The sequence below is a fragment of the Chrysemys picta genome, chromosome 23 (assembly GCF_011386835.1).
Source record: "Chrysemys picta bellii isolate R12L10 chromosome 23, ASM1138683v2, whole genome shotgun sequence".
NCBI classification, from domain to species: domain Eukaryota; kingdom Metazoa; phylum Chordata; order Testudines; family Emydidae; genus Chrysemys; species Chrysemys picta.
This window is the reverse complement of record NC_088813.1, coordinates 16,640,745-16,666,466: the sequence shown is the minus strand read 5'-3', so window position 1 is coordinate 16,666,466 and position 25,722 is coordinate 16,640,745. Positions and strand designations below refer to the sequence as shown.

The following is a 25,722-nucleotide window of genomic DNA, read 5'->3' as shown; positions in this document are numbered from 1 at the left end:
CCCCACAGTTGCCATCCAGCATATAACCTCAGCATTCAACCATCTCTGCTCCACACATGCCTGCAATTCCAGACTTTTGGGGGTTTAGAGAAGTGAAGGGACCCTTGGCTGAGCCATATTATGGGCAAAATCCATTTGTCCATGAAGGCTGAGTGGAGGAGATCCTCTATGTGAACTTTTTCTCTCCTCTTAAACAGGCCCTGTGTTTTGGCCAGGAGACCTGGACTGAGCTCTGTAATGCTTCTTCTGTTGGTCATCAGATGTTGCCAGAAAATCTAGCCTGGCTGACAGCCCTAAATCATCAGTAGCAATGGGAAATATCAGCCTTTTAATTTATGATGGAGTTGTTGAGACGAAAGATGCCTCAGGTTGCCTTGCAGTAGAGACCCTCCGCTTTGCATGTATGGATCAGAACAGAGTTTCCTCTGCTCTGTGCTGCTAACAGTGTGTCAGGATGCAAGATGGTAGTCTGACCTCTTAATGGCTCCTGACGGATTGTCACTGCCTTGAAGTTGTGTAACTTCTTCCATTTCCTTTCCAGCTCACCGTTGGTCTGTATGAATTCAAAGTGATAGTTGATGGGGGAAAAGCACATGGGGAAGGTTACGTGAATGTGACAGTGAACCCAAGTAAGTTCAGTGGCTGGATGGTTTCCCTACAAGTTTAATTCAGCAGCTGCATTATGGTATTTTGTTTGCCGGGCTTGGTTTTGGCTTAATATAGTAAGGTGTGTGTGTGTGTGTGTGTGTGTGTGTGTGAAAAATTACTTTCTGAAATGAAAAACGACCTCCTGTATACTTAGCTATGCTATACTGAGTGCAAACCTATTGAAAACTAATATCCTACGATGAAAGTACTGGAGTACTGCTGCAGAAATACTTAGCAAACACATGCTCCTGGGAAAAGCACCATTCCAACAGAGACTAGTTGCACCAAGAGAAAACCCTAGGGCAGCAGGGATGGGAGATGAAGGGAAGCTTGTGCTTTGAAGCTCCTTGGATTTTTCCCTTTATAGTAATAAGTATCAGCCCTATCTGCAGTCAGTTTAAATCAAATCTCATTCTAGGCGGCAGGATGCTTTACAAAGATTTGTTTTTGCAGCGGGCTTATGTTGTGTATACAGTAAACTCTGAAATATCAATTTCCAGATAAAGGGACTGCTTACGGGGGGGGCGGTGAGAAGTGGAGGGATGTTAGGTTGGGCTTCTGCAGATCAGAGTTTTGAACTTCCTGACCCATTCTTGCAAGTGCATTGAGCATTTGATGTCTCCCTTGTTTGTACAAGAGAACCTTTTCTGGAGCTTTGAAGACCTTTTTTCCTTGAGCTTTGTAAGAAAAAGCAGCATTCTCGCCTTCCCAAAAATGTGCAAGAGGGGAGATTTTGGGTTTTAAATATTGTTGGATGTCTCCTTAGACCAGGGAGGTCTCAACCTTTTTCTTCCTCCCCCAAACATGCTATAAAAACTCCATGGCCCACCGGTGCCACAGTAGCGGCTTTTCTGCACATAAAAGCCAGGCCTGCATGCCACAGGAGGCACCGTGAAGCTAAGTTGCTCAGGCTTCAGCGCTCAGGGCCCCAGGCTTCAGCCCCATGCAGTGGGACTCCGGCTTTCTGCTCTGGGCCCCAGCAAGTCTAACACTGGTCCTGCTTGGCGGACCCCGTGAAACCGGCTTGTGGCCCTGGACTCCTGGTTGAGAACCATTGCCTTAGACTACATATTTGCTCAGGTCAATTTGAGTGTAAACAATGAACCTGTAGCTCGCCTAGCAGATTTGTTAAATTGCTCCTTTTTCAGAGTAGTGGCTGAACTCTTCTGAGTGATCGCAGGTGCCAGCCTGTTAGAACACATCACAATCTGAATGCCTGATGCCCTAGAGGTGACAGTGACAAGATGGTATCATCATCCCTATGTGAGCACTGGCTTGATGTCATAGTCTGCTTGTTCCCTTCTTTACTTTAGAACCCTCCACCTGTAGCACAACGCCTCAGGTTGATGTGTAACTAATTGGATAGTGCCGTGTCCAATCCCAAGGAAGATCAGGGCTGGGAGCTGTAATCATTGCAGGATTATCACAGACCCGTTGTTGTTAACAGCAATCTAGGGGAGTGACCTTGCCTCGCAACTGTACTTTGGACCTCTCTTCTCTTGGTCTTTCTGAGGCTGGACCATAGAGGCAATTCTAGCCGCAAACTGAGCGGACTGGGCATAGGGTTGCAAAGAGTGGAGGGAATGTGCTGCATGTATTACTTTAGCAACCCCTGGTGGACAATCTGGACAGTTTTGCAGAGTTCCTTGGCTTATGTTTGTACCCTTGATCTGCCTGTAAACAACATTGTCACAGCGCTGTTGTTGTTGTTGCAGAGCCTCGTGTGAATCAGCCTCCTGTGGCTATTGTGTCACCACAATCCCAAGAGATTTCACTGCCGACCACCTCTACTGTCATCGATGGCAGCCGTGAGTACCCTAATCACATGTCATCCAGCGAGCTGAGGCTGCCTGGCCACCCTGGCAATGATCAGACTCTGTGTCACATTAAGATGGAATAGATGTGACCCTTTGTGCCACCTTTCTGTGGAAAGAACCAGTTCACAACCTGGGGACTTGGATAACTCATCCTAATTATTTTTTACGCTTTCCCTATAATTCCTGTTAGCTTGTGGCAAGGACAGCACAGCTACTGGTCTTCATTGCCGATTTCTCTCTCCATTCTGCACACATCAGCTTACATACAAGGTCCCCCTCCTGGGGGCACGTGCCTCGTGAGTCCCCTGAAACAGGAAGACCCGGAAGAGTTACAGCCCAACTAGATTTGCTGGTTTCGACTAAAGTACAAAGAATCAAACGAGTCTATTCAAAATTGGTGGTCTTGTGTGTTAAGCTGCAAGCATATCAATTAACCAGCAAAAGATCTATTGATTTTGTTGTTGTTGTTTGTCGTTGTTGAAGCTCTGCCAAGCTTTTCTTTTAAACTTGTTCAGTTTTGTCTCATTGTCTGCCCCAAACCAGTATCTTTTTCCTGGGAAAAATGGGATGTGTGTGTCTGCAAAAAACCAGTGTATGGCAGGGGTGGGCAAACTTTTTGGGCTGAGGGCCACATCTGGGTGGGGAAATTGTATGCAGGGCCGGGATTGGGGTGTGGGAGGGGGTCCAGTGTGCAGGAAGGGGCTCAGGGTAAGGGATTTGGGCAGAGGAGGGGTGCGGAGTGTATGAGGGGGCTCAAGGAAGGGGGTTGGGGTGCAGGAGGGGAGCGGGGTGTACGAGGGGGCTCAGGGCAGGGAGTTGGGGTGCACAGGGGTGCAGGGTGCAGCAGGGAGCTCAGGGCAGGGGGTTGGGGTGCAGGAGGGGTGCGGGGTGTACGAGGGGGCTCGGGGCAGGGAGTTGGGGGGCAGGGGGCAGGCGGGGTTCGGGCTCCGGCCTGGCGCCCTTACCTAAAGCGTCTCTGGGGTGGCAGCGATGTGCACCGGTGCCAGGGCAGACTCCCTACATGCCTGCCCTGGCCCCGGCCCAGCGCTGCTCCAGGAAGTGCTGCGGCCCCTGGGGGAGGGCGGGGCGGAGGGATCCGCGTACACTGTGCTTGCCGCGCCTCCAGGTACCTCCCCCAAAGCTCCCATTGGTTCCCCGTTCCCGGCCAATGGGAGCTGCAGGGGGGGCGGTGCCTGGAGGCAACACACGAGCCCTCTGTCCACTCTTCTCCCCCACCCCACCCCCCACCCAGGGGCCACAGGGAAGTGGTCCCGGCCGCTTCTTAGAGCGGCAAGGGGCCTGTGGTGCCACGGGGAGCAATCCCGCGGGCTGGATCCAAAGCCCTGAGGGGCCGGATCCGGCCCGCAGGCTATAGTTTGCCCACCCCCGGTGTATGGCATACACAATTTGACCAAACCAGCATAATAGAGAGAGATCTGCGGCTAGGGACTTGGGACAAGAAGCTCCACTCTCCAAACTTATGTGTAAAGAACAAATTAAAGCTCTTTATTTGAAATGTGGCTTCATAAAACCAGATTCCTAATGCATATTTTTTTAATTGAATTAGAAAGCACTGATGATTATAAAATTGTCAGTTTCCATTGGGAAGAATTGAAGGGGCCGCTGCGGGAGGAGAAGGTATCGACTGACACTGCCATATTGAAACTGACCAACTTAGTACCTGGGAATTACACATTCAGGTAAGTTTTGCATATAGCAGTTCATTAGTCCAGGTTCCATGTGAATCTCTTTAGTTTTATACCTGATTACATCAGTCTGGGTTGCAAAAGATAGCAGAACAAATCCTGTTTTGTGGTTTTTCCCTCTCTTGCTCCAGGAACTTTCTGGTCAGTTGCTAATGGAGGTTTATACTACGTTTCACTTGAGTAAAGATTAAAAAATAACTGGCTGACTTTTTTTTTTTTTTTTAACTTGTAGAATCAATATAAGACAAATGGCAGAAAAAGGAGAATTTAGTATAACAGAGATACTAAAATGTCTTTTAAAATACCAAAAATAGATTATTCTACATTCAGGAGGAAATTGATTGTTTAAATATTCTACTCTCTACATGTAATGTGTTCATCACCAGTGAAATTGTTTTTAGAATTAAGTATTTATACAAATCTCTGGATAGTTACGTAGCATTTGATTTTATTTTGACATCTGCTTGGAAAAAGGAGGGTATATTTATTTCCTCTGATCTGTAATTTGCTGTGGTGTCAGTGCTAAACACAGCAATGAATCTAATTAAATGACATATGATATAACTCATACGCACATGAACAGAACAATACCTTTTATATACAGCGGTGTAATGTGTGTTACCTGGTACAAACTGGGGTTGAAGGTTTAGTAGAAGACCGTCCCACTTTGAGCTTTTTTTCTGCTTAAGAAGGAATGCTGTCACCACAGGATTAATGATGGGGTGTAGTGATAGATACCTGAAATGAACATACGCTTTTAAAAGTGGCAGGAGCTCTGGATTTTCAGTACAATGGGTTTCAGAGTAGCAGCCGTGTTAGTCTGTACAATGGGTGTGACTTTAACAGGGAGTTGGAAAAATCTTGTTTCATGGGGATTTCTTTGCATTTGTAACTAGCTGATAGATATTAGGAAGGTGGTGGATTTGGTTGTGGAATGCCTTGCTCTGCCCTTATAACTACACAAGTTTTTGTGATACTCATTTTGCAAGTGCACAATTGACTTAAACTGTGTTTTCCCCACCACCACCACCACCATCCGCCCCCCAAGGGCAAACACTTCAATCCCATACCAAGGTAATTCTAGATTTCTAACCCCTCAGTTAAATTCAGACTGTTTCATCCCTTTGCATTTGAGCTCTTCGCTCATAGCCCTAACCTTTCCGTTTTCATTTTTGGTCTTTAGCCTAACAGTTGTGGATTCAGATGGTGCCAGCAACTCTACCACTGCCAGCTTGACTGTGAATAAAGAAGTGGATTATCCTCCAGTGGCAAACGCAGGCCCAAACCAAGTGATCACTCTTCCCCAAAACTCTATCACCTTGTACGGGAACCAGAGCACTGATGATCATAGCATTGTCAGCTACGAATGGTTACTCAGCCCCAGTAGCAAAGGAAAGGTGATGGAGATGCAGGTAAGTGGAGGTTTCCCACTAATACCCTACATGATGCTTATCCATTGTGCTGTGATGTTTGCTAGTAGCCATCTAAAGGTCTAGCTTGTATGCAGAAATGTGTCTCATAATCTGTTCAAGCCTATGTGTTGATTAGGTTTAAACATTTATTAATATTTAAATGCATTTTAAGATCACGTCAGGTTCGGTGATTGAACAAACAGCCAAGTTTAGCCTAAATCAAGTCTTCCCCGTTTCCTCTTGGTATGTCGCTCTACTACTATTCCATCGTGCTCTGAGGTGTTGAGGTTATGTTCACTTACAAGTTGGACACTACATATCCTTGGGCACTACGTATCTGTTTGATGCCATGCATACCTATGGCCCCATATATGTGATTAATTATAATAAACAGCCAGTTTCTACCCAGGATAGTTAGTTCTGGTTCTGGCCCTTCATATCTCTGATCCCTTCAGTGTAAGGAGTCATCATAATGCATTAACTTGCTTTCTCAAAGGGTGTGAGGACACCAATATTACAGCTCTCTGCAATGCAAGAAGGTGATTACACCTACCAGCTAACGGTGACTGATTCTGCAGGCCACCAGTCCACCGCTGAGGTCACAGTGATCGTGCAGCCTGGTAAGTTCCCCTTATTACTAAGCCGTGCTGTTGCAAGGCATGGCAGGCAAGATTGCTGTTGCTAACTCTCACCTCTACCAACATACTTCTGATTTGACTGTCACTTCCCCACCACTGTGTGCTGCACTTTCTCCCAGTGTAAGATGGGGATGATACTAGCTATCCGGCTATCTTGTCTGAGACGTCTATTCAACTGCGTATTTCTGGGGAAACAATCCTAAACTTTGCCTCACAGAACAAGCAGCATGTTTAATTCCATCTCCTCTTCTTTTGTTATTCACAATCCCTTTCCAGAGAATAATAAGCCCCCCAAAGCAGATGCTGGCCCAGATAAAGAACTCACCCTCCCTGTGGACAGCACCACTCTAGATGGCAGCAAGAGCTCAGACGACCAGAAAATAGTCTCCTTCCTCTGGGAAAAAACACGGTCGGTATCACATCCCAGAGCCTTCTGCTGGGAGTATCTGTGCCTTTAAACTGTAGTTTAAAAAAAATACCGGGGTCAAAATCTTGGTCCTATTGAATTCAGTGGGAGTTTTGCCAATCACTACAGGAGAACCAGGATTTGGCTATTAATTGGAGGAGAACCCCAATATAGCACTTGCTGGAGCCCTAAGCATAAGTAACATATGAGCCAAAGGACTCCAGCAAGGCCTACGCCAAGTTTTGTTTAAGCGTTGGAAATATCCTGGCCTTAGCGTTAAACTCTTTCAGCCCGATTCTCATGTATACTACGGTTCTGGTAGTGTAAAGGGACCTCACCCACTTCAAAAAGCCCCTTTATACCGACAGTGTCAGTGAGAATCTGGGATAACAGAAGTTCCTTTTTATTTTAAATGGGGTCCTCTTGCAACACAAGCGTGAGCGGAGATAGCATTTCTTCTCCTGCAGCCCTGTTAATTTTGATCATTGTGTCAGGCTTCCCCTAAGAGGCAACGATAACTTTTTGGAATTTAGGGCGAAGCCTATGGACAACTTTTAAATGTATAACTTGGTTTTGCGTTAGCCCAACAATGCAAGCTGTGTGCTAAGTTTCTACTGTAAAAAGAGCTGTAATTGCTATAATATTTTCATTGTTGTTGCTCATTGTGCAATTACCATGAAGCTGTTTTTTCTAGCAGTCCTCTGCATTCAGTAAATACTAATAAAGCACTTTTGGCCTAGGGAGTGTTTGGCACAACATTTAATTTGCACTAGACCCCCACAGACTGTGCAGAATATACTGCATGTAGGATTTACCCATTTTAGTGTCTTATTGCCTGAGTTTGGAAGAAATAAATTTTCTTTGTGCTTGGGTAGCTTGTCTCCTTCTGAGGAGCAGGGATATTACCTGGTAACTACACTTACTGTTATTAGTTTAACTCCGCTGTTCATTGGCATGAGACCCGATCCCAGGTCCATGGGCACAGACTAATGCTCTTTTGTTTTGGCTAGGGGCCCGGATGGTGTAAAACTGGAGAATGCCAACAGCAGCATTGCTACTGTAACTGGGCTTCAGGTTGGAACATACGAATTCACACTGACTGTCAAAGATGAAAGGAGCTTGCAAAGCCAGAGCTCAGTTAATGTCATTGTCAAAGAAGGTGTGTCCAGTTGTACTCAGAAGTGAACTGTAACATCAGAAGAAAGACCTGTGCAATCACGGAGTGCAATCGGTGAAGACCACTGCCCAGTGTGCAGCTGTGCTTTAAAAAAAAAAAAAAAAGGGGGGGGTGGGGGGGCAAACAAAGTGCTAAGGAACGGGATGGAGAATAATACAGGAAGTGTTCTAATGTCATTATACAAAGCAGTGGTTTGCCTTCACCTGGCATACAGTAGGCAGCACTGGTTACCCCATCTGAGAAAGGATATTGGAGTTGGAAGGGATTCAGAGAAGGGCAAGAACTTTTTTTGTTCTCTTTGTACAGCACCTAGCACAGTGGAGTCCTGGTCCATCTTAGGCACTATGATAATACAAATAAATGTCAAGTATCAGGGGGTAGCTGCATCCGAAGAAGTGAGGTTTTTACTCACGAAAGCTTATGCCCAAATAAATCTGTTAGTCTTTAAGGTGCCACCAGACTCCTTGTTGTTTTTACAAATAAATGAAAATAGTAAGAAGAAGAAAAGCTTAGGGGCCTTAAAAAACTCTCATTTGAAGAGATTGAAAAACATGGGAGTGTTTAGTTTAGAGAGGACTATAAGGGGGCATGATACAAGCCTATAAAATAACGAATGGCCTAGAGAAAGGGAGAGCAGGAACTTTTGTTCTCCCTGTCTCCTAATACAAGAATGAGGGGACTTCAACTGAAATGAAAAGGACTCGAATTCAAGCCTGATAAAATATTTTTTTCACACAAGGCATAATAAGACTGGAATTCATTGGCACAGGATGTCATTGAGGCCAAAAACTTTAGTAAGAGTCCGAGGGATTTATACAGATAACAAGAATATCCCGTTAAAATAGTTAATGCTATAATGAGAGGTTTGGAAGGGTAATGAAATCTCATGCTTGGTCTTAAGCCAGTCTCTATCTTGTAGGGGTTAGGATGAGACCTTTGTGGGGCAGATTGTCACCTGCCTACTGGGGGGTTTCCAGAACCTTCCTCTTAAGCATCTGGTGCTGGCACCTGTCTGAGACAGGATACTGCGCTAGATGGACCATGGGTCTGATCCAGTCTTGTAATTCCTGTTCCTGTAAATCAATATCCGTTTCTCTTGCTACTACTTAACAGAATTCACTTCCACAAGACGTAGTATATTGTTCCGAATTTGGCCAGGACCTTGCGGTTAACACTTATTCTTACAAAAATCGCCCTGGGATCATTAATATGAGCATAGTCAGGAACTCCTGTGTGTCATCTGAGCAGCACAGTGCCCCCTCCCAGCACCATACTGGGGCACAGATTCAAATCCGACTGAAGGAAGAACAAACTGCACTGAATCCTGCAGTATCTGGGTGAACCCCCATTTAAGCCTGGGTCCAGCGAGACCCTGCAAGTTATGGATGCCTGGATTACAGCATAGCTCCTGGTGCTATACTTAAGCGCTAACAAATTCTTGTAACAATTTTTCATCTACTTGTTTAGAGATGAACAAGCCACCAGTGGCAAAGATTGCTGGGAATGTTGTCGTCACCCTGCCTACCAACACAGCAGCCCTGGATGGGTCCAAATCCTGGGATGATAAGGGAATTGTCAGCTACCTGTGGACCCGGGACGAGGGGAGTCCTGCAGCTGGGGTGAGTGCGGAAAACGTGGTCTCTGTAATGGGAATATGCAGCATTGCACAAGTATGGAAGATGTAGTGGGGTTTAGCTAGACTCTTGGCAAATAGCACCTGGGAGAGTATAACATTGGTTCCTGCACACTGATTGCTGTGTGGCGTGATCCAGCTCAGTATGTGGTATAGGGGTCAAATCTGCAGCGGCCTTGTTTGTTTCTTAATATTAGTTTTGTTCCAAATTCCCAGGAGGTGTTAAATAATTCAGACCACCACCCTGTGCTTTTCCTCTCCAACCTGGTGGAGGGGACATACACGTTCCATCTGAAAGTGACGGATGCCAAAGGAGAGAGTGATGCAGATAGGACCACTGTGGAAGTCAAAGCTGGTGAGTCCTCGTGCTCTTTGCACTATGGAGATTCTTTCTAAACTGGAGTGTCCATGAAGGCACCTTTCCTGGCAATGGCAAAAGCAGGTTGCAATACTCAGGATCTTAGTAACAGTGAAGGATTCTCTCTGTACCCTGCAACAGAGGGTCCTGTGGCACCTTTAAGACTAACAGATGTATTGGAGCATAAGCTTTCGTGGGTGAATGCCCACTTCGTCAGATGCACGCATGCGTCTGTATTTGGAATGCGCCAAAATCCATCAAGAGCAGGAAAAGTCCATTCTCCATGTGGAGAGCCCCACTGCAAAGAGCCTTACTACCTGCCATTATGTATAAAGACCATGTCATCTCTATGATCCCCTCACTATTAGATGCTGCACTTTGTGTCCCAAATAAGTGTTCTAGGGAGGTACTAAAAATCAAGATTTTTTCACCCACGCTGTCATTTGGAAGCCCATGTGCTTGTTCTGTGTTCGTCCTAGATCCAAGGAAAAGCAATCTTGTGGAGATGATACTGGATGTTAATGTCAGCCAGCTGACGGAAAGGCAGAAGGGTATGTTAATCCGTCAGATAGGCGTTCTGCTGGGCGTCCTGGACTCGGACATTACCGTACAAAAGATCCAGCCGTACACAGAGCAGAGGTAGGAGCGATGAAGGGGTATTAAAGCAAGATTCACTTTCCAGTGGGAATCAGAATGGATAATGATGGCATGCTGAGATGCTGCTTAAATGTCTGGTTACTCTCTCTTTCTGGAATGTAGGGATGAACAGTTGACATGTAATTGTGGCCAGATTCTCTTGGTAATGTTTTCTCGTGTCTGATTTGCAGCACAAAGATGGTGTTCTTTGTGCAGAACCAACCACCCCATCAGATCTTCAAAGGGCACGATGTAGCATGGACACTCAAAAGTGAACTCCGGAAACAGCAGTCGGACTTCCTCATCTTCCGAGCACTAGAAATTAATACAGTCAGTAAGTAGGAGTAATGGTGGAAGGAGCTAACATCTGTTCCTCTCCCTCTACAGATGCTCGCGGGACCAGGGGGCCTGGCACAGGTTGTTACCCCCTCCCATCACCCCTCCCCCAAGAAAATATTCTAGGTCTAGCTCCAATAGTAAATGAAAGTGTAACCCATTGGGCAGCGAGTGTTCTGTCCCCGCCCGCGTGCACACCTGTGTCTGCTCCACAGAGCCTATTACAGCTCTCAGCTTGAGAGCTTGGCTCTTTAGCTGAAGTTTGGAGACACTTGTGCTTTTAGATCTGGAGCTGCCAGGTTCAATCCCCGGTGTTGGCCGAGAGGGTGATCATCACAAATGCATCCCCATTCCTACTCCAGGTAAGCTGTCCTGGGAACCTGCCTCTTCCCTTTTGGCCTGTTTATGGGAGAGCACTGCAGCACCACAGGGCAGCTTTGCTCTCTGCTTAACATGCTTGAAAAAGAAGACACGCTTGGCATCCATCTCACTAAAGCCACCTAGGGAGAGGGTTAATTATCCTTAACTTTCTCAGTGGGTCTGGAGAGGCTCAGACACAGCTGATCTGTTTGCAGCTCTAGCTATCTGATCTAGAGAGAATTTTAGCTCAGTTTTCTTAAGAAATGAAAACCAGAAATGAGAAATCAGGTTGGTTTCACAAGCCGATGAGAAAAGGGAAAAAAATACTTATCGGGTGAGTGGATTCAAGTTTGATCCCCATGGGATTGGGCAGCTTGGGAACTGTATTATATTCGCCATTTTATTCTTTTGTACTATACCAGTTCTAAATCATGTGCTGTCTGTTGCTTAAGTCTCAGTCTAACCTCACTCTCAGCCATTCCTGTCCACAGCATGCCAGCTGAATTGCTCCGAGCATGGGCGCTGCGATTCCTTCACCAAGCGCTGCATCTGTGACCCGTTCTGGATGGAGAACTTCATCAAAGTGCAGATGGGGGAGGGCGAGAGTAACTGTGGTATGTGCAGTCTGGGGGGTGCGGGGGGAAGGGGGATGATTTCCTTTCTTGAAAAGGGCTGCGTGGAAGGAGCGGAGTGCTGCCTAGTTGAACAGATGGTGCATGAAACCCCTGGCCGTGCTGAAGAGCAGTTGTCTTCCAGCGTTAATTCAGCTGGGTTTTTCCTAACATCCAGTTATCTGGATTTGGGGCCCAGTGTGGTTAATGGCAAAACTCTCATTGATTTTAATGGGAGCAGAAGCAGAGTCCTTATCCTGGTCAGTGAATATTTGGTAGGGAAACTGATCTCCAAAGCCCTCAGATGATAAACTCCGACGAGAAGAGTTGAGTCCATTTTCAGCATACGGCTAGCACCCCGGTCCTTTCCCTGGCTCACACAGCAAAGTGGACTCGCTGCCCATGCTTCTGCCTCCATTAAAGGAAGTCTAATGCCAACCTTTTGTGTGATTATGCTACAGAAGCAGAATTCACTGTTAAACCAGACCGATGCTTCCCTGCCACGGAGGACTAACTTTTTAATAAGTTAATACATAGTGGGAGAAGTGTCTTGCAAGTGGCATGGGCAACAGAGACACGAGCAAAGAGAGGGCCTGGAAAATCAGCTCTGAAATGTGTCGTTTCCCTAGAGAAGTTAGTGCTAGAGCTGGCAATAGAATGCTGGTCTCTTGAATGCTATTAAGTGATGAGGCTCCTTTTTGTGATGATTGACCGTCTACAGGAGGTCTCACCTAAAGTCCCAGCTATGAACTTCGTGAGATGCTAAGCTGTGTATCTCTTGGGTTTTTTTGGTCACAGAATGGAGTGTGCTGTATGTGATCATTGCGTCCTTTGTCATTGTGGTTGCCTTTGGAATCTTATCCTGGACTGTGGTCTGCTGTTGTAAAAGGTAATAACTTGAGCCCTTAAACCAGGGATCTCAAACTCCATTTACCTTAGGGCCAGTGCCAGTCCTCAATCCTCTCAGCGGGCCAATAATGTCACTCATGGCCCCCAAAACTTCACACACCCCCCACCTGCCTAAGGCTCTGGGAGGGAGTTTGGCTGGGGGAGGTCATCTGGGGTAGGGGATTGGAGTGCAGGCTCTGGGAGGGAGTTTGGGTGCAGAAGGGGTGAGGGGTGTAGGCTCTGGGAGGGGATCGGGGGTGTGACGCTTACTTGGGTCTCCAAGGCGGGGTGGGCCAGGGGGCTTCTGAGCGCTGCTGCCCCCAGGCCCTGCCCCCACAGCTTCCCGTTGGCCGCAGGGGCGCTCAGGGTGGGGGCAGCACGCACTCCGGGGCCGCAGGGAAGGGCTGGCAGACACATGGAGCGAGCAGGCAGACGCCGCTTAGCTCCACTGCGCTGCCGGGGCCCTGGGACATTTTAAATTGCCTGTGGGGGGAGCGCCCGGGGGCGGCAGGTGGGGCTAAGGGAAAGACCTGGCCCCAAAACTGCTGGAGCCATTGGGGAGGTTCGCTGGCCGCAGGTGGCCCGTGGGCCGCGAGTTGAAGACCCCTGCCTTAAACCCTCATCTCTGACACTTCAGTGCATGTAGCTGCCTCCTGAGTCCGAGGTCTTGCAAACGGATAGTCTAAGCAGTCACTTTACATAGACTCTGTTATTCCCGTATCTAAAAGTGTGTCATTTGTTTCCAATTTAGAAAGAATGGAGTGTGAACAATGGTGTAATGAGGGGAGAGTAGGGCGGAGGGGTACAGGTGAAACATAAAGGTCCTAGAACTCAAGATTCAATTTGAATGCAAGATTTTGATTAGCGTAAAATTGTGCGACCAAAGTAACTTTTTTAATATAGTGTTCTCTCCTATGGATAAAACTGGAAACAGGTTACACAGCTCTTACGTTTAGATCTTTTCCTGTTTTGGTTTGTCTAAATATGAACTTCAGCCTAACTTTTTTCCTCCTCCCCCTCCCCCTCCAGGCGGAAAGGAAAACCCAAAAGGAAAAGCAAATACAAGATTTTGGATGCCACAGATCAGGAGAGTCTGGAGTTAAAACCAAACCTCAAAGCAGGTAAAACATGACAGAAGATCTTAACGTTTGCAGAATGCTGACACGTACGCGTTGCAGCTGAGAAATGGAGCGGCATACAGGGTTTGGACTGGCCAACGAACAGCAGGAAGTAATTTTATTTCTCAAAAGGCTCCTGCACAGCCTGGTCTGTTCTTCTGACGATAGGCTCTGTGATTTTTCTCTCTCTTCTCCCCGCCCCCCCATATCCTCCAGCCTAAAATGTCCATTTAAAAATATCCCAAGAGTCTACGTCGAAGTTAATTGTTCCCTCTTGTCGTTGCCGTAGGACAACTAGGCAATGGGGCTGTGTGCAGAGAGGTTCTCGTAACTGTAGTGTGAGTATGAACTGGGGTGGGTGGATGGGAAGGGGCCTAAGCAAAGAGTTTTTAAACCTCTAGATTCCTTGGGATCACAGGTTTGAAAGCCTGCCATGCTGGCTAGGAAGACTGATGTCCCCCAGGGGAACAAGAGCTTTTAAAAACCCAGGTTGTGCATGCTCTGTGTAAACACAGAATCCATTGGCCTTTTCCACCAGGACAGGGTTCGTCCCTGTGTCCTGGGCCAGTATTTCCCTCCCCCCTCTCACCTGGTGCATCCTGCTGGTTGTCACCGTCCACCCCAGAGATGGCTGCATTTGTTATGCAGGTGATCAAGAAATGGTGTGTTTTGTATCTGTAGAACGCCTGCACCGAATCATTGCTGCTGGGGAATGTGGCTGAGGGTAGGAGGAAGAGGTTGCAAAGCATGTGTAGAACTTACACACACCCTCCAAAGAGTGAGAGAGATTTTAGCTCTTAAAATAATTCTTACTAATGAGACTCTTCACCTACTGTTTGTATGAAAGGGAGAGGTTGTTTTAACAGTGCATGGAAAATAGTCCTTAATCTTTGTTTGCTAGCTGAAAATAATTGCTCATCCTAGTATTCTCCTACTTAATGGCATTCCAGCAAAGTGAACAGTACCTAATGACGCAGTGGAGGGCCTTGCCATGTCTGTGGGAGCAATGCATCCTGAAAGCCAGTGAAGAAAGCGGGTGCTTCCCCCTCCCATAACATGCCCACCCAAGTTAAGTCTGACTATCTGGCAACTAGCACCGAAGAGCCTGACCACCAAACAAAGGGCTTATTGTGCCACCATCACTCTGTGGCAAATGTACCTCAAACTTTTACTTTTCACTGGTAACTAAATTCCCTCCTTGATGCTTCAGATATAGTCTGCTAAGCAGAATGTCTCTTTGCCCAGTTTACATATGGGAACGTTCCCACTTCCAGAGCAAATGTTGCATTTCACCATAAAGTAAAAGCTGAAATCTAAATTACTTCCTCTGTTGACAGTATCAGTAAACGTGTCTCTCCTCCGCCCTTGTGAATTTAATCTTAATTCAGCCCGTTAATTTACCTTCCTTCCCTGGCAGGCCAGAGGAGAAGCAGTGATATTCCGTCACACCCCTGCCTACTCTTTACTACAGCCTCTAACCCCAATAGAACTATATCTAGGCAGTGCCCTCTCCCAAGGGCAGTGAGGTGTGACAGCCCCAAACACCTCTCATCCACCCTGACAACCTCACCAATTTCTCTGCATGTTGTGTCCTGGAGCATCTCAACATGAATGTGTGACCCTGATTGTGTCACGATGCCTGAAACACATTCAGGGGTGGTTTCTTGTCCCGCAAGCTCGGTGGCTCTTGGAGGGAGTTGGGGGATAGCTCCAGGAGACTCCGCTGAGTTCTGGACGGATGATCTGTGCCTAATAGCAGCACCGAGTGAGGCTGCGATCCCTTCTCCTGTTCGCTCTAGTGTATGTTACTGAGAACGTTGAAAGTGTTTCTAATGTGGGATTCTCTTTGGCTTCTTTCAAAGGCAGCAGACAGAAAGCTCAGGTCCTCAACACCAGCCTGATGCACTCCGAATCTGAACTGGACAGCGACGAAGCCATCTTCACGTGGCCGGACCGAGAGAAAGGGAAACTACTCCGGAGTCAGAATGGCTCCCTGCGCAATGGACAGGTGCTGCCCAAACCGAAGAACCAGAGGGAAGAGATCTTATAGCCAAGCCCTAAGTCACCTTTAGCTAGGGGACCGAGCGAAAAGCGGGGCAACTCCATTCCCCTGTCCCAGGGGGGCCCTTGGAGACCAGCTGGATCGTGATAGGTCAAAGCTGCTAACTTATTTCATGGAAACTACCTTTGTTTTTGTGGTTCGACTAGAACTGGTTGTACTTGAATCCTGACTTCAAGGGAAATCAAAGGGAGGAAAAGGAACTATGAAATACAGACTACCTGGCATCTGGAATGCAACAGGACAGAACCACTTACCACAGCTGTGAAAGCACAGAGCCACCCCCCTCCTACTGCAATGGAGGCAAAATTCCCATGGACCTTCAGTCTTCTCCCCACTGGAGGTTTCTTCTCTCTGAAGGAGGGTCAGGGAGAACCGTGCTTTGGGCTCCCATCAGACCACCACAGCCTCCAATAGTGATGGCACACTGACTGACTGACCTTTTTAAAAAAGAAAAACAAACCTAGCTCACATGCTACTTCAGCTGCAGAAAAAGCTTTTCCCCCCTCTCTACCCCACCCCCCTCCACTGATTAAGCACCATTTTCTAAAAAATTAACCTTGTCCTTTCACACCAGCTAACCGCGTGGAGTGGGGGACATTCAAAATACCGCGCTCACCCAGAATGGGCTGCTTCCATTCACAGCTATGAGGGAGTTGTAATTGTTTTAAATTGTTAGTCTTGTCACTGGGAATGGAGATAAAATGGCACCTAATCAGATGCCGAAAACTTAGCTGGAGTGAACAGCCCAGCTCCAGAGTCTGTGCTAGCCAGCTGAATGGGGCACCCCATCCCTGCAGCCAGCCCTTCTGGGTTCGTACCAGACCCTGGGGATCATTTGCTAATGGGAAGGAGAGTGCCTGCCTTTCTGGTATCTGTGACTAATAGCTTAATTCCAAAGCCCTGAGATGTTTATTCAGCTCCACGGCACACTGTGTAGATTCTGAAACGCTTCTACGTGTGCTCAGTAACACTGTAGAATATCAGTACTGCCCTCCCTACTGTAAGATGCCATGACGCTGTCCTTTCTTCTAACACTTACACACGTCAAAGACAAACATGGGTGGATACCTTCACTCCCTGATGGCTGGACGTCCCCCTCCAGCTGGCACCTCGGTAGCCTTTTGTTGTGCTGTCATTGAGTAGCCCTGTGTATGCTCCTAGCATTGAATTGTTTTGACTGACGGCTGACATGCACACTTCAAATTTATTAACTGACTGAAACAGGGACCATTCAAATCCTCTTTGCCTGAATATCTGCAGGTGGCTCCCAGAGGCACGTCCCGGTATGGAGTGTGTCCTCGGTGGGCAGCGTGGTTCTGGACTACAGGCCCCTTTCAGTCAATGACAACGTGGAGTTGAGTGATTGTGTGTGACGCTCCCTCCCCATTGCCATGTCTGTCTCAACATGCTGCTTTCTTGAGCCAAACCTCCATCCTTGGCAAGTGTTTGCCCTTTTCAGTGGGGTGTCAGATGCCTCTGCCCCTCTAGGAGGAGTACTTAGTTCATGGCCTTTCTTTGTGTTTAATTAAACTGGTAACTTGTTTCATTGGCTTCCTTTTTTGGATACTGAAAGACAAAAGGCTTTAAACTCCTAAGTTGTATTTATATTGCTGCACTACTGACTTGCGTAGATTAAAGACACTATTTAATTTGAGGGAGTGTTCCCCATTGAATGTAGTCATGGCTGCTGCTAACTTAATGTTTCCGTGCAATCGGATGTCTTCCTTAGGCACAAGTGTTGGATTCTGTGTTTATTTCTACTTGGCTAATAAGACATGAGCATTTTGCCCAATTGACTTAGGCCAGCCGTAGTTCTTGACCTCACTCGATAGTGCACTGTAGCGCGGACTGCACTTCTAGCACACAGCATGTGTGCGCTCCTGTTCCTCTCTCCAGACTTCTGTGGTGGGCTCAGCCTGGCTGTTCTCCCCCTAGGTCATGGGACCCCCAACATGTTGCCATAATCCCACATCCACTCCTGCCTTTCCCCCACCACGCAGGGCGAAGGTAACACCAGACTTCTCCATTTAAAGGGACACAGTCAAGTTAAAAATCACACTTCTGTCTGAAATGTACTGTTGCTGTGAGTAGCACTGAAACCTATGGGCAGGGTGTCCTCCATGAAACTCTTTTAAATTGATGGTAGATATCCCTTTAATCCTTTGGGCACATACTTTAAGCTTGTCACTCCCCTTTCGTCCTGGGGAGGTCCTCCCTGCAGGGAATTCTCAGCCTGTTTGCAGCAGTGAAGCTTTTAGGGATTCTTTTGCTGCAGAAATCAGTACCTCTCACAGGAGATGCATGGTGTGCCTTTACACTGGCGCTCTGCCTTCCTGTGTCGGAAGGGGGAAGCATTCAAACCTGTCCAGCTATTACTTGACAGCACCTTGGTTTTTTCCTTCCTCCCGTTTCACTGTGGGAACTGACCACTTACACTGAAGTGCTTTAGTTGGCTGACTGCACCGTTGTCGATAGAATAGTTGTTTCCTGCCTGGCATGGAGACGACATGCATTTTGCAGAAGACGATAGGCCTTCTACCGACTCCTTGCTAACCAATTTTGGTAGGAGAGCTTCCTGTCCTTAGTCATTTGTCATCTCAAAATGCAGGCTTATGACCGCAGATCACAAGTCCCGAAAGTTATATTTCCTGCTTGCCATTAGTATTCTTTTATTGTGCAACATTTCCCCCTGTGCAGGAAACACCCCCTCAGCCACCTCCCAAAAAAACCCTGTTCTGCACTTCAGATATTAACCCTTTTGTGCCTCTAAATTGTTTCACCCTAACAGAGGTTACAAAGAAGTATGTACAGTACATACACATGCCCTCACTGTGCACTGATAAGTGTGAGAAGCTTTTCATAAATGAATTTGGAATCTAGGAGACTGTCAGTCAAGGGACAAGAGGTCAGTGAAAAACCCTGACAAGCAGGAGATGGAAGCATTAGTTGCCTTGGTGTGAAAATCTCCATTAGGGTGGAAGAGGGTGTGGGCAGATTGTCTGCTTGGAAAAAGACAACAGCCCATGTTAGAGAAGATCCTCCTCTGATGTAGGAGTGTGTACAACGAAAGCATTAGTTTAAAATCCTGTAACTCCCTTTCCTCCTCCCCCAGGGTTTTATTAATATCATTGCTCATTTGTTACCTAAGTACCCTGATCCTAGTTTGACCTTGCAATAAGAAGTCTTCTGCATGGCTATGCATTATAATTTCACAGTTAGAGACTCTATGGCTACAAGTTACCCATGTGTGGAAGTTAAAAGCTGAGACATCTGGTAGATGAACCATCCGCTGAATTTGATTTTTTTCCTCGCTCTTCAGTGTAAATGTACTTCAGACACACACTTGTGTTTAGTAAAGATGTTTGAGTCAGAGGCCAGAATCTCTTGCAATGTTGAGATCCAGTTTTAAATAGTTTGTTCTGATTTTTTTCCTTGTTCTGTACACTGGAGCTGCCCAACCTGTCTGACCGTTAATTCCATGTTTGTTTGATTGCAGTGTCACTTGGATCAAGACTGGAAAATGATTTTTTAAAAACCACGTTTCTTGCAAATAAAAGGGGAAGTTGTTTTGCTGCTGCTTATTTTCCTTCTGGCTCCTGTGTCTCTCTAGATATACTTTGAGGGGGTGTCTCAACCAGGCATCCCAAATGTGGGGCTCTTCCATTTGAAAAATACGCTGCCTACAGTCACTCAAATATCCTTTTGTTCCCTTTTCCCTGTCTGCAGTGTCCGCAAAGCCCTTTTGAACCATTAATAACAATGGTGCTGCCGCTGCCTTGCCCAGCTGAGCGTTGTATTTGCAACTTGTCAAGAACTGGATGCAATATTCTAAATGTGCAGATGGCAGAAACATGCTTCACCTAGAACTCAGAGGCTGCTCGAGACTGGCTTGGAGCATCCTGTGCTGGGTCTTGTAGGTCTTGCCTAGACACGGTTCTCTGTGTTAGCCAGGGAGGGCCCAGAGTCCGCAATATAAAACGTCATGGGTTTTATGAAACCCACCAAAGATGCTTTGGGTGCGTGCCCCTGCTTTAGTGCCAATAGCTACTGTCTGTTCATGAGCGTGACAGAGCTGCTGAGAATGATCTCTTCAACTCCCACCTCTTGTGCTAACTTTCCATCTGTTTCAGGGCGGTTACCTTGAGAGACAACCCCACTAACTGCTCTTGACTCGACTTCTTGCTTTTCAGGCTAGGACTGAAGAGGAAATTCAGTAAAGACAAACGCAAGCTACTGCTTCACTTAGGAAGGAAAAATCAAATGCACAACTACACAATGGGGAATAACTGTCTAAGTGGTAGAACTGCTGGCAGGGACCTGGGGGGTTATAATGGATCACAAACGCAGTACGAGTAGTCAGTGTGATGCAGCTGCAAAAAAAACCGTGACTATGATTCTGGGGTGTATTAACAGGAGTGTTGTATGTAGGACAGAGGAGCTAATAGTCCCGTTCTACTCGGCACTGGTGAAGCCCTAGCTGGAGTAGTGTGTTCAATTCTAGGGCCACACTTTAGGAAGGATGTGGACACTTTGGAAAGAGTCCAGAGGACAGCAACGACCATGATAAAAGACTTATAAAACCTGACCTATGACGAGAGTGTTTAGAAAAAGTTTGGTCTGGAGCAAAGAAGATGGAGGGGTGACGTGTTAAGGGCTGTTATAAAGAGGACAGTGATTAATCGTTCTCCCTGTCCATGGGAGGTAGGACAAGAAGTATTGGGCTTAATCTGCAGCCAGGGAGATTTAGGTTAGATATTAGGACTAACTTTCTAACTCTAGGGGTAGTTTGGCTCTGGGACAGGCGTCCAAGGGGCGTTGTGGAATCCCAGTCACTGGAGGTTTTGAAGAACAGGTTGGAGAAACACGTAACAGGGCTGGTCTGGGTTTACTTGATCCTGCCACCTCTCTAGGTCCCTCCCAGCCCCCCATTTCTGAGTCTGTGATTGCTCAGCCCTCTGCTGTGGTCCTTGTCTATTAGAGGACACTGCTGATCTACTCCAAAGGCAGCCTCTGTGCTGGTGAGCAATGCGGTGGGAGTTGATGCTGGTGGCACACAGGCTCTAGCCCTAGGACGCCCCCTCCCCCCCCCATCTCTGACATCCAGCCGTGTGCTTTAGCCGCAGAACCAGCCCTAAGTGCAAAGGCTGCCGCAGTCCCTGGCAAAAAAGCCCTGACAACTAAGATTTCCAAGGCTGGGCGTGGAGGGAGAGAGCTTCATGTGCATCCGCTGAGGGCTGCTCTAAGGAAGCAGGAGGAGATGCAAATGTGGACTATTGATTTCACTGGAAAGCAAAATTGCTGAAGCTTCAGGGATCGAGCTTCAGCAAAGTGTCCCGGCGCACGGGCTGTCTGTACCTCCTGATGAAGCTGAGGAAGGTTTATTAATTAGTGCAGTCCTTGAAAGAGATTAACGGGGCTGCCCTGCTGTCCCTGAAAGGAGTTGCTGTAGAGATTGCAGCAGCCGGAAGGAGCCTGTGTGACATTAGGGGGCTGGTTTGTTTCAACAAGTGGAGGGAATTCACCTCTTTCCCCCTCGCCAACCAGGTTACTGTACAATTTATAAACCGTGCACTGGCGTATACGCGCCTGCTGCTGCCAGCAGTCACTCCAGGAGATGACCGGGCCGTGCACTGTGCTATCTGGGCACAGACCCTGCTCCTGAGGGCAGCCTCTTCCCTCCCTTTGCTGGCTTAGGCTCAATTTCCAATTGGCTCAAAAAAAAAAAAAAAAATTAAATTTCTCTGATTGTCTAATGGTTCCAAATGGCCCCATCTGCCCCAGGCCCCCTTCGCTCTCCCCATCTCCTAGTCCCTGGTGCTATTGGGCAGAATCTGGCCACCTGAAAGCCAGATTGTTACCACGTGGCAACGGCCCTACCGCTTTTTCACCGTTTTTAAGTTACAGCTTCCTAAAATGGCCACCGTCGGTACTGGGCTGGCAAGTTAAAAATCACTTAGAAAAGTTAGATGCCTGCAAGTCACCCGGGCCTGATGAAATGCATCCTAGAATACTCAAGGAGCTAATAGAGGAGGTATCTGAGCCTCTAGCTATTATCTTTGGAAAATCATGGGAGACGGGAGAGATTCCAGAAGACTGGAAAAGGGCAAATATAGTGCCCATCTATAAAAAGGGAAATAAAAACAACCCAGGTAACTACAGACCAGTTAGTTTAACTTCTGTGCCAGGGAAGATAATGGAGCAAGTAATTAAGGAAATCATCTGCAAACACTTGGAAGGTGGTAAGGTGATAGGGAACAGCCAGTCTCAACTTTTTCCGCTCCAGGATCCTCCCTGCCCATCTAGCCAGGATCCCCCACCCACTTAGCACCATGGGCTGGCCATGACCCTGAGACTGAGTTCATGTTCTTACTCAACCCCCACCTGGGGTCCTGGCTTTTTACCTTAGGTGGGGAACAAACCACCCCTTAGCTCTGGGGCGAAAGCTTTGTAGCCAGCACTGCCCCTAGTGGAGATTCATCGGCATTGCACCCGGTGAGATCAGAGGTGGGGTCTAGTGGTAGCCTGCTGGATGAATCCCAACCCTGTCCTCTGTGCATTAGGCCATGCTGCCTCTCCCTAATCTAAGCGTCCAATGAGACAGCAGGTGCCTCCTGCTGATGAAGAGAGCTAGGTATTAGTATCATTAGCCTGTGGTGTGCATTGGGGCAGGGACTGACACTCTGTTCTGTTTGTACAGCGCCTAGCGCAAACGGGGCGTGGAACTCTGACGGGAGTCCCTAGTGCAACCTCAACACAAAGGAAGAATGACTAACCCTGAGGCTCTGACACCTTCTCTGCTGGACTGTTCATTGCACCAGTGCGGCCCCATTGATAGAGCTGCACCCTCTGCAAGCCCTCGGTATGGGGGTAAGCTGCAAATTGCAGGTTATTTTTTGCCCCAAGGCAGCAGCGCTGCACAAGGGGTCTGCACTGGCCCCAACCCCCCTCCTCTTGGGATCTTCAACTCAGCATCTGCTCTCCCCTCTCTTGAGAGGCAGCTACAGCTCACGTGGGGATGCCGTTAGCCAAGTCCTCCAGAGACCCTGCCATGGTCCTGCAGCACCAAGCCTGCCTCTCCTGATGTACCAGGCAAGGGGAGGAGCTATCCAAGGCCCAAACTGACAATATCCCTGGGGGGGTTGCACTCTGGTTCTGTCACCAAAACGAAAACCACCCCCTAGCCCTCTGCAGCATGTTTGCTGGGCTCCCTTGCTCTGCCTCTAGGGATGTGTGTGGTGCTGAGAGCCCGGTGTTTAGGGTAAGGTCTGCCAGCAGCCCCTTCCAGTTTTGCAGGGAGGCCAGGCCAGGAGAAAGCCCAAGGCCTGGCAGTGAAGCAGCCCCGAAGACTTTTCTTTCCCTGAGGGAAAGTTTAGACAAACATTTAAAAATCTTTGTACCTAGAGACGCTGTAGTGGTCATCTTGTCAGCAAGGTTCAATGTACCATCTCCCCCTGCCCAGCTCGGGGGTGCCCAGCTGCAGTTAAGACTCACCCTGGTTTCCACAGTCCAGGATTGCCTTGCTATTACCTTGGACGCTAGGTGGTGATTTAGCTGCACTTGCTAATGAATTCGCACTGACACCATTAAGGTTAACGACCTGCTCATTAACAAGAGAAGATGGATTTGAAGGGGAAATTATTCTAATAATTGTTGTAGCCAACTCCTGTGAATGACAGCGGCCGGTTGTACTGCGCCGGCTCCCACCCGCACGTTACATTAACAGCAGCGTAACACCAGCACTGCCAGCTGCTTCTGGAGCTCTTCAGATCCAGAGGACGGTTGTTATCCCCCCTGCATGGATGGGACGCGAGGCCCAGAGAGACGCAGCTTTCCAGGGCTGGTGCAGCCAGTCTCCGAAGTGGAGAGATTTGGACTTCGCTGCCCCAGGGTGCCCCCAGCAGCACCCGCCAGATTTGCCCCTCGCATGGGGAGATTCTGCTGCCCAGTGAAGCTTTTCCCCACGTGTCCTCCTGGCAGCACGGCTCTCAAGGACCTGCCCTGTCCTTGCACTGAGGCGGAGCTGGGCCCACATGCACAAGGCTCCCCTGGGTGCAGATTCCAGCACTGGGAGAGGCTCCCCTTAAATTCCCGCTGACAACCAGGGCAGCAGGAAGGGAGAGGCCCTGAGAAATGCTGGGGTGGGGAAAGTGCATCTTGGTATTTAACTATAATTCATTCATTAATTAGCGCCCCAGCTCTAGTTGTTTGTTATCTGCTCCCCTCCCAGCCCAGCCTAACAGGTGCTGAGACCCACCACAGCTCAGTCTCCTCTGCCTGGTGCTTCCCAAAGCCTTCCCATCGCTGCTCCAAAGCCGGGACCCCTCTGCCAGCGTCCCCTGCCCCAGACGTGCTGGATGTGTCACACCCCGGTGTGGTCAGCCTCTGGCTGCCACAGTCCACCCACAGCACGTTAGCTGTCCTCCAGGGGCAACTCTGGGCTTAGGAAGAGGGAGCTTATCACCAGCCTTGGCAGAGGGAACCCCCAGGACCCCGCTCTGCACAGCGGAGACACAGGGACTCAAGCAGGTGCAGAGGCAGCTTTCCGACGATACGTCCCACGGGGCCCCTCTGAGTGAGTCTGGACTGTAACGAACTGGCGTTCAGGGGAGCTCACGTGCCTGGGCACCGTGGCCCGCTCCTGGAGGGAATCGGACTGTGTCTCATAGGCCCCGTACTGCAAACAGAGTCTCCTTTAGCCCAGGAGCCTGTGCTTTAGGGGCAGGAGGATCTGAGGTCTCTCTACCCTTCTCTCTGTTGCTGTGATGTCCTGAGCGGTCGTGATGTGCAGTACAGGGCATGTCCTAAGGGGACATGAGGTTGGCTGTGAGTGTGGGACATGCCTCACATGCAGATGCTTTGCCATGCAGAGGGGGAGGCCAGGTAGGGCATTGGGGCTGGGCGTAGGCATCCTGCTGCTGGGGACGTTTCACTGGGGCAGGTGCAGATAATGCTGGTGATCAGTACAGCCCTGGCTCCCCTATGCTGTGAGAGCCCCATGCTCCTTAAAGACCTGAGCTGGGGCTGCCAGCCCATGGGATAGCACAAGGGGGCTGGTGACCCAGGTGTGTGAAACCTTCCCCATCTCTTGGGCTAAAGTGGACCCTGGAATTAATCCTATAGCAGGTTTCAAGCCCTTTAATTTCCTGGCATGTTTGCTGTAGTTTAATCTGGTATTTCAGGTGACTTTTGTTATGTTCACAACCCCCACACAGAGAAATTAGAGAAAGGCCTACACATGCTGGCTGGAAGGCTGCAGCGCCCCACTAGATTTCTTAGCATTCAGAATGATGATACTCGGGAACCCAAAAACAGAGAGAGACAAAGCAGGCTGCTCCCTAGGCAGAGAGGCCCAGCTACTCTGATCACAGATTTCCCTACAGAGTCCCCTAGGTTGCAAGCAGGACCAGGAACACATCCAGGTCTTAAAGTGAGCTTGCAATTCCAAGACAGTCCTCCACACCACAGTTCTAGCTGGTTTAGGGCCTAGTTTTCAAGCCCAGGGCCCCAGCTTCCCCTAGCGCATGTGTACACAAGTTGTTTGTGTGTGTGTGTGTGTGTGTGTGTGTGTGTGTGTGTGAGAGAGAGAGAGAGAGAGAGAGAGCGCACCTGCCTGACTCCTTGTACATCCAGGTGCAGGCAGGACATGGGTAAACATTGCTGTTTGCTTTGAATGCCCTCATCCGGGAGGTCTGCCGGGGGCTGCCCATCTGCCTTTGCTACTGCCTTGCATACTTGGCTAGCAGCATCCACTATGGAAACCAAACAGGGTGTTAATTACCGGGTGCGGTTTGGGGCTAGGAGTTAAGGCCAGAATCTCCAACAGGGCCCAGAGCTGGGGCCCGATTCCGCAGCCTATTGGGTGCTGAGCGCACCTGGGGGAATCCAGCCCTCGTTTGGGTTCCTGAAGGGGAGCCAG

At 48.4% G+C, this 25,722-nt stretch overlaps 1 protein-coding gene across 2 annotated transcripts in view; it reads left to right on the top strand.

Moving 5' to 3' along the window:
- The window catches only part of KIAA0319L (KIAA0319 like), a 52,385-nt gene extending 32,993 nt beyond the window's left edge, over nt 1–19,392 (top strand). For both annotated transcript variants that reach the window (XM_008167124.4, XM_065576915.1), the window contains 15 exons: nt 542–629; nt 2,364–2,456; nt 4,033–4,165; nt 5,355–5,583; nt 6,080–6,203; nt 6,498–6,630; nt 7,638–7,786; nt 9,272–9,423; nt 9,654–9,792; nt 10,275–10,434; nt 10,623–10,765; nt 11,619–11,741; nt 12,537–12,627; nt 13,656–13,747; nt 15,607–19,392. In XM_008167124.4, coding sequence (XP_008165346.3) covers nt 542–629; nt 2,364–2,456; nt 4,033–4,165; nt 5,355–5,583; nt 6,080–6,203; nt 6,498–6,630; nt 7,638–7,786; nt 9,272–9,423; nt 9,654–9,792; nt 10,275–10,434; nt 10,623–10,765; nt 11,619–11,741; nt 12,537–12,627; nt 13,656–13,747; nt 15,607–15,794 — 2,037 coding nt within the window. In that variant the 3' untranslated portion in view covers nt 15,795–19,392. The remainder of the gene's footprint in view (nt 1–541; nt 630–2,363; nt 2,457–4,032; nt 4,166–5,354; nt 5,584–6,079; nt 6,204–6,497; nt 6,631–7,637; nt 7,787–9,271; nt 9,424–9,653; nt 9,793–10,274; nt 10,435–10,622; nt 10,766–11,618; nt 11,742–12,536; nt 12,628–13,655; nt 13,748–15,606) is intronic.
- Nucleotides 19,393–25,722: the final 6,330 nt, after the last annotated feature.